This window comes from Bison bison, unplaced genomic scaffold, assembly GCF_000754665.1.
Source record: "Bison bison bison isolate TAMUID 2011002044 unplaced genomic scaffold, Bison_UMD1.0 scf7180017864093, whole genome shotgun sequence".
Lineage (NCBI taxonomy): Eukaryota > Metazoa > Chordata > Mammalia > Artiodactyla > Bovidae > Bison > Bison bison.
Window position 1 is genome coordinate 476298 of NW_011494665.1, and position 8211 is coordinate 484508.

The 8211-nt window shown below is 53.9% G+C and overlaps 1 protein-coding gene across 1 annotated transcript in view; it reads left to right on the forward strand.

The window, feature by feature from the left end:
• The first annotated feature begins 173 nt into the window (after positions 1 to 173).
• The window catches only part of SH2D2A (SH2 domain containing 2A), an 11685-nt gene continuing 3647 nt past the window's right edge, over positions 174 to 8211 (forward strand). Inside the window, exons 1-5 of the mRNA XM_010838211.1 lie at positions 174 to 1980; positions 2630 to 2784; positions 3538 to 3719; positions 4459 to 4548; positions 4848 to 5027. Coding sequence (XP_010836513.1) covers positions 1947 to 1980; positions 2630 to 2784; positions 3538 to 3719; positions 4459 to 4548; positions 4848 to 5027 — 641 coding nt within the window. The 5' untranslated portion in view covers positions 174 to 1946. The remainder of the gene's footprint in view (positions 1981 to 2629; positions 2785 to 3537; positions 3720 to 4458; positions 4549 to 4847; positions 5028 to 8211) is intronic.

The following is an 8211-nucleotide window of genomic DNA, read 5'->3' on the forward strand; positions in this document are numbered from 1 at the left end:
GGGTTGCCATTCTTTTCTCCAGAGGATCTTCCTCACCCGGGGTTACTCTAAGCTGGGGGGGTTTCATCTTGTGCCCTGTCTGGAGAAAGTCCTCAAGTGAAAATGCTTGTCAAGCAGGTGGATGTTTCTCTTTTCAGCTCATTTTGAGGATCTTACCTCAAGACGTCAAGAGGACGGAAATGATTTGCCAACAGGTTCCTAAGGGAGATCGGGATGGCTGGCACTACGAGAGCCCACCTCAGAGGCTCCTAATCTAGCCATGTGTGTGCATGTGTGTGTGTGTGTGTATACAGGGTTGGGACATCAGAAAAGGGGACTGAGCTGAGCTGTGGAGGATGAGCAGGGTTGAAGAAGTTGGGGAAAGGTATTTGTAGAAGAAGGACGAGCATGTTCAACTTCATGGAAGAAGGAAATGCGGTGGAGCAGTGGCTGTGTGGTTGGAGCGGAAGCTGGCTCAGGGGCTGCCAGCTAGGGTTTACCTAGCTGGAGGGTGCCAGACCCAGAGTACATGCTGCCTTGCACCCAAGAAGGACTCTGGAGTCCTGATTTAGCCTGCAGAGCTACTTCCCTAGCACCTCTGAGAAGTAAAGATGATCCCCAGCATCACTGCTGGCCCAGTCACACCCACACTCCAAGGCCTTGCCTCCTCCTGAGCTGCCTGATCCCTCTTCCCTTCCTTTAAAACCATTGCCTTCAGGAATTTCCTGGCGTCCCAGTGGCTGAGACTCTAAGCTCCCAATGCAGGAGGCCCCGGTTCCATCCTGGTCAGTGACCTAGATCCCACATGCCGCTCCAAAGAGTTTGCATGCCCCAACTCAAGATCCCATGTGCCGCAACAAAGACAATCCCGCATGCTATAGCTGAGACCTGGTGCAGCCAAATGAATAAATATTAAAACAGAACAAAACAAAAAAACCTGTTGCCTTAGCCTTGATCCCATCCTTTTTATGGGACTCTCAGCACCAAGAACAGTGCCTGGCACATACTCATGGACTGTTGGCCTAAATCACGGTGAAGTTAGTCAAAGATCTAGTTTTTAGTCTCAGTTCTGCCACGAACACCTGAGACACTGAAAGACCCAAGCCAAGGCACGTAACTTCTCTGAGCTTCAGTTTACCCATCTGGAAAATGGGGATAATGTTCCCCCATCTCCCCTTCATTAGTGAGGATCATAAGACAGAAACGGGACTGGTCCTCTAGGGTGGTAGGAGATGCAAGCCCACTGCAGATCAAGACATCAGCCTGGGAGTCATCAATAACAATTGCTGATAGTTTTGCTGTTAATAATGACCTACTTACTTGAAGGAAATCCCCTCTCCCTTTCTCCAGGATGGTGGGTCTTGTCCTAACCCAGTTCCATGACCTGCCTGAAGATAAAGCCAGGCTTCCTCCTCCATACCCCCTTGTCTCAGAGGTTTCCTAAGACCTCAGAAGGTCCTTCAAAAATCTGACCCACATTCTTCCTGTTGCAGCTCTGCCCCCTCCCCTCCTCATGTAAGAGCAGAGTCCTGCGTATGAATCTTCGACGAGCCTGAGGCCCCATCACATTATAAGGCTTATTCTTCTGAAGTTGATGTTCCCACTGCCGCTGCCAATACAGAGCGAGAGACAAGAGAAAGGGTGAGGAAGGGAAGCCCCAGTCTGGAGTGAGGGCGTGGAGAAAGAATCAGGAGGGATGGAGATAAGACAGCAGCATACCCAGACACACAACGACACAAACACCACACCACCACCACCTCCAGCGCCTGGCTTCCGGGGGAGGGACAACTGTCTTACGGCTTTCCATGACGCGAGTCCTCCGCGAGGGCTAGGGCTGTGGGTGAGGCGACATTTCCTGCCCCAGGGGGCTGGGGTGAGAGGAGAGATGAGTTGCTGAGTATGCACACCTTTTGAGAGCCCATACACACACACACTGCTCCAGGGGCTCCTTTCTCAGGCTGCCCCCCATGGAGTTTCCCCTGGCCCAGATATGCCCCCAAGGTAAGTGTGAAGTTGGAGAACGTGGTGGGAGGGAACCTCAAGACCCCCACGACCCCTGCTCTACTCCCCTCTGGGCCTAAGCTCCCACCTCGGAGGTGAGGGGCCACAGCCTGGCCACACGCCTTGCCACACTCTGGCAAGGCTGACTGGCAGGAGGCCCACAGCCCCTGCTCCTCCACCTCGGGTGCCACTTCCACGCAGCCCTGAGGATAAAGGGGACAGGGTCTGCTGAGAGCTTCTTCGACAGGAGAGAGGAGGAAGCAGGAGAATGAAGTGGGGTGGGAGGCAGAGGACCCTGCTCCAGAAGAGGGGCCTTCACTGAAGCAATCTGCCTCCATTCCCGGATTCCGGAACTGCTGGGCCAGCTGGCTTCCCTGCGCTCCTCCCTGGGCCCAATTTCCCGGACAAGCGCCTCTGTCACCTCAGCCCTCTAGGCCTCCTGGGCTCCTTACTCCTCCTCCCTGAGAAACAATCTCCGCATCCCTCCTGCATTTCTCCTGCTGTCATGACTGTACCTATCCTTCAGGTTCCCCATGACTGGACTGCCGGGGCCGCAGGGGAAGTGGAGGGCCTGAGCCTGAGCCTGGGAGAGTGGTGGGAGGCAGAGAGAGACGCAGGCCCTGACCGAGAAACCTCTCTGTGCTAACAGGGAGCCGAGAAGCCCCGGCCATAACCTTCAGCACCTTCCAGCCCCTGGGCTTGAACCGCAGGAGCTGCCAGGGCCCGGGCTTGCTTCTGGGACCACGACTCCAGGCCCCTGAGGAAGCCTGGCCCAGCCCCAGGGGCCCAGCTGGCCAGGCTGTGGTGAGTGGAAATCTGCGGGGTGCAGCTCCCTCCTCTACTCCTGCCCTCCCCCGGGGGTGGGCTTGCAGGTGGACAGAGGCCAAAGCACGAATGAGCAGGGGCTGCCGCCATGGCCGGGGGCCCAGAGGAAGGGCAAGGAGATGAGGAGCACCTCCTCCAGTTGCTGAATGGCCCACTCGCTTCTCCTCTGTCCCTGGGAAGCTCAGGGTGAGTCCACAAGTGATGGGTACAGTGGACTCCAGAAGTAGACGTCCACAGCTCGGTCTTCGGCCTGCATTTGCCCATCCTCATCTCAGTCCTCCTCACCCATCCGTCAGTAGGAAACCCTCCCTGTGAACTAGCTCGGTCCCTCCTACTGTATGTAGGGCAAGCCCTTCCTCATTCTGGCCTCTGGCGCTCCCTTCACCCCTCAGGCCAGGGAATGCTTTCTGTCCATCTGGAAGGCCCCACTCCCATTTAAGCACAGTTTAACAGCTCACTGCTACTGGAATAAAGACCCACAGGACCCAGAGGGAAGTGGAAGGAAATTCCCTGGAAACAAAAACAGCTTGAGCTAAACAAGTCAGGCGTTGGGAAGGACTTTCTGGGAAACGATACCCTAAAAGAGGCAACTGGAACGGGGACAGGGAGCTTTCTCCACAAGTCGAAGAGCGAGTAGGTGTAAGGATAAGGAGGCAGCAGCTGCCTTAGAGTCAGAGGAAGGGCTACTGATCACGGCCACCTCTCCACTCCTTGAATTCTTCTCTCATGCAGGCACCTCTCCAGGCCCCAGCAGCTGCCTGCAATCCAAAGGATGTTGGGAAGGAGGAGGTGCCAAGGGAAGAAGCTCTGTTCCTACAGGCCGAGACTCGGGCTTGGTTCCAGAAGACCCAGGCCCATGAGCTCCTACAGCACGGGGCGGCCCCCATCTGGTTCCACGGTTTCATCACCCGGAGGTGAGTCACAGAGGAAGAAACAGGCTCAAAGCAGGGCAGGGGCCAGTCCTGGGTCCTGCCGTCAATCAGGAGTAGATTGAGGCTACAAGCCAGGTTATGACTCCTGGAGGTTCTGAGGCTACTTGCTAAGGCAGCTCTCCTGGGGAAGACCACGGAAGAGGCACAAGCCCAAAGCCCCTACCCCTCGCCTCCACTTTCCTCCTGTCTCTAAGGCTTCTAGTGCTCATTCTCCTCCTCGGCCTCCGTCTCTCTCCCTCCATGTCTCCCTCCATCTTTACCTCAGGCTTTCTCCAGCCCTCTTCTCTGTCTTCCCTCCCTTGCAGTTCCTCCCTTCTCCTCCACTTCTCAGCTTCACTTCTCCTATATCTATCTTTATGCTTACCTCCTCCATGCAACTTGTGACTTCTGAAGTCTAGAAATCTAATACCATCCCGGTTGCTGCTGCCACAGCGCTGACCCCCTGAACTCCCCACTCCAGGCTGCCCTTCCAGGATGGGGCCAGGAGGAGGATGCAGGGCTGGGAGGTCTCTTGAGTGGAACCCCTGGTCCGTGTCCACGCCCAGTCCCTGCAGCGCGAGTACTGGAGTACGGTGACCACATCCTCTCTCTCCCGCCTCCACCCTTCTCTGTCCACTTAAGCAGGCTTGGTTGGGCAGGGGTCCCCTATGAGAGCCGGGGAGACAGGAGGTGAGGCTGGAAAAGTCTGAGCAGCCCTCCGTGTCTTCTCCATCATCCTCAGAGAGGCCGAGAGGCTGCTGGAGACTAAGCCTCAGGGATGCTACTTGGTGCGTTTCAGCGAGAGCGCCGTGACCTTTGTGCTGACTTACAGGTGAGGGGCCGGCACTGCGCCGGGGGTGTGGGGGTGGGAGGCAACAAGGAGGCGGGACTTTGGGCTAATCAGGGGGCGGGACTTGGTGCTGAAGAACGTGTGAGGGGCAGAACTTCATGATGACCCCCAGCAGGGGCGGAGGGGTCTAAGCCCAGCCCCCAGGCTACTAAGGATGGGAGACCCCGCGCATTCGGGAGGATAGAGATCACCCTGCGCATTCGGGAGGATAGAGATCACGCCTCGTGCTGGTGTCCTGGCCAGAAAAAGGGAGCAGATCTGATCCTGCCTGGTGTCTCCAGGAGCCGGACTTGCTGCCGTCACTTCCTGCTGGCCCAGCTAGGGGACGGGCGCCACGTGGTGTTGGGCGAGGACAGCGCCCACGCGCGGCTGCAGGATCTACTGCTGCACTACACTGCGTGCCCGCTCAGCCCGTATGGGGAGACGCTTACCGAACCCCTCGCCCGCCAGGTACGCCATCCCCACCCCTGGCCCCGACACTGACACTGACCCTGACCCCGGGGACCCAGGCCAGGGCCCCCACCCCCACCCCACACAGCACTCAGGCCGCAGGACCTCGCCAGGCACTTTCCTATTCCCACGGAGGACGCAGACATCCCTTTTCCACACGTCTCCGCTGGTTGCCCTTCCAGAAATATGCGTGCTGGTGGAGGGGTCCTTGAGAAACCAGCTCAGTCACACAAAGACTGGAGGGACTGGGAGTGGTCAGCTAGGCCCAGAAGTCATTTGTTTTTGTGGTTTTATTTTGGCCTTGCTGCCCGGTTTGTGAGATCTTGGTTCCCAGACCAGGGATTGAAGTCTGCAGTGAAAGCGCCAAGTCCTAACCATTGGACCAGCAGGGAATTCCCGGGGCCATTTGTTTTTTAAATTAAGAGATATTTACCGAGACAAGACAGATGGGTGTCAAACCCACAAAACTTACTTACCAGCGGCAAAGACAAATAATAGGAATCAAGTGTGAGAGTGTGATGAGAGAGGAAATGCAGAGTGGTGTGCCATTGGGCTCGCATGGTGGGGAGCCATGTCAGACAGTGCCTCCCCCAGGACGTTCAGGCAGTTCTGAGGGCCCACTCTGTGCCAGTCATTGGTCTGGACACTGGGAAATAGCGCCAAACAAAATTGGCCCAAATGTCCCTACCTTCATGGAGCTTTCAGTCTAGTGACAGGAGACAGACAATGAATGCGTAATACAGATGACAAGCAGAGAATACAGAAACAAGGAGTGACGGAGTTGGGGTTATTTTACACAGGGACTTTAGGGAAGGCTACTCTGGTAAGAGGACATTTGAACAGAGGTCTGAATAAAGTGAGGGGGAAAGGCATGCAGATAACTAGAGAAAAAATTCTCGGTAGATGGCACAGCAGGTGCAAAGGCCCTAAGGTAGAAGGATCCTTGATGTGTGTGAATAAGAATAACAGCACTGAGAAAGCTAACATGAGCAGAGAGGCAGAAAATGAAATCACACGGGTGAAGGGCTGCCCGGTGGACTCTTGTAGGATTCAGGATTGTATTCTACATGAGATGCACTAGGCACTTACAAGCTAAAGAGTGACAGGATCTGGAAGTTTGGAAGGGGCATAGATAATCAGATGGAGGCCACTACAATACTCCAGGAGAGAAGACAGCAGCCTGGACCATGTTGGTAGAGGTGAAGGGGTGGGGAGGTAGAACACTGGGTCTGTTTGAAAGGTGGACCTAAGAGGGTTTTTGCAGGATTGAGTGAGGGATGTTAAAAGATGGGGTTGTATTGACTGAGATGAGGAAGGCTACAAGAAGACTAAGTCTGGGAGAGATGGGAGATCATGAGTTAGTTCAGTTTTGACATTCATGGTTTGAGACATTCATTCAGTATCCAAATGGAGATGTCAGTTAGGCAGTTGCAATAGATGGACTGGGATTTGAGGAAAGTCTAGTTTGGAAATCAACATTTGGGAGCCATCAGTATGTAGATGGATTGATTCTAAAGCCTTCAGGAGGAAAGAAATCTCAGGAATGAGCATAGATGGAAAAGAAAAGATACCAAGTCTCCAGCATTGAGAGTTTGCAGAAATGAGGGAGAACCTACAAAGAAAAACCACAAAGAAAATTGAGAAGGAGCAGCCAGAGAGAAAGGGGAAGAACCAGGAGTGTGATGCTCTAGATACCAAGCAAAAAAAATCCATCAGGGAAGAGCAGATGCCAGAGGGTCTAGAATTAACCATTGGATTTGGCCAACAGAAGGTCATTGTTGACCTGGGCAAGAATAGTCTCCTGAAGCTTGGTTGGAATCCGTTCAAAGAAGTTGTTAAGGGACTGTGCCTAGCAATAACTACTGTATGGAATTTTGTGAGGAATAAGCAGAGACCTGAAGATTCCTAAGCAGTGGGAACAGGATGTAGGAAAGACTGGTGGATAGAGGACCCAGCTGGAGTTGTGAGAACCAAGGGCACAGCTGTCAGAGACCAAGCTCTATGACCAGCCCTCAGAGGGTCTTGTCACTCACATTCTCTGGAGTTTGGGCTTTATCCTGGAGCAACGGGCAGCCATGGAAGGATTGCTAGAGGAACTTCTGCAGGTTCATTCTGCTCACGGAGTGGAGAATGGGTTGGCAGGGCAAGATAATGCAGGAGGAGGTGATGGACTTAGGAGGCCTGAACGGGATCAGCAGCTGTGGGCAGGGAGAACGTGGGCAGATGTAAAGATATTTAGGCAGTAGAAGGAGCAGGGCTTGTGCTCCATAAGATGTGGGGAGGAAGGGAGGGAGGTGTCCGGGTTGACTCCTAAGGTGCTGCTGTTTCAGCAGCAGGGTAGAGCTGCTTTTTTTTGGCTGTGCCAGGTCTTAGTTGCAACATGTTAGATCTAGTTCCCCGAATTAAACCCAGGTCTCCTGCATTAGGAGCGCAGAGTCTTAGCCACTGGACCACCAGGGAAGTCCCAGAGGTGCTACATTCATAAAGGGAATGCTAAGACCTCTTAGGGGGTTAGGGCAGGGAAAAAGAATTCTGATTTGAATCCATGCAGTAAGCGCCTGAACACCGTCAGATGGAGACACGCACTTGGCAGATTGCAGAAAAATTAGAAAAGCCCTATGGGCTGAGCCTCCCAAAACTATCACACATGTGGAGAACATTCGTGAACCCAGTGATAAATGCTGAGCTAAAAGCACACCTAACATGGGAAGGAACCCTATAAGGCTCATCTCCCCTGAGGCAGTGTCTCTGTCCCTAAAATATCTAGCTGTTAGCTGTATAATGTACTCCTCTTGCAGCTGCAGAAGTAAACATGGGCATGGAAGTCTTGGAGATCTATCCCCAAGCTGAAAAATTTTAGGCTAAAGACTTGTAAAGTCTGGTTGCAGTTTTACAACCAAATGGTGACTGGTCTGGGCCTGTGTTCCAGATGAAGTTAACTTAAATGCTAAATATAGCCTGTGATCAGAGCAACTGTCCCACCTCCCAGTCTCCTTGCCATCTCCATGCCCTCTGCCTCACTTAGAAACCCAGCGCCACCCAAATTTCCCTGCTGCACCCCCACCCCGACATTCTCCACATGGACCAGATTATTTTGCCCTCCTTGGATCACCTGTCCACTCCCACCAGCCATCCCTCCGGCACCACATCCCCAAGGCCTCTTTCTTCTCTCCACCCGTCCCCACGCCGTTCTCC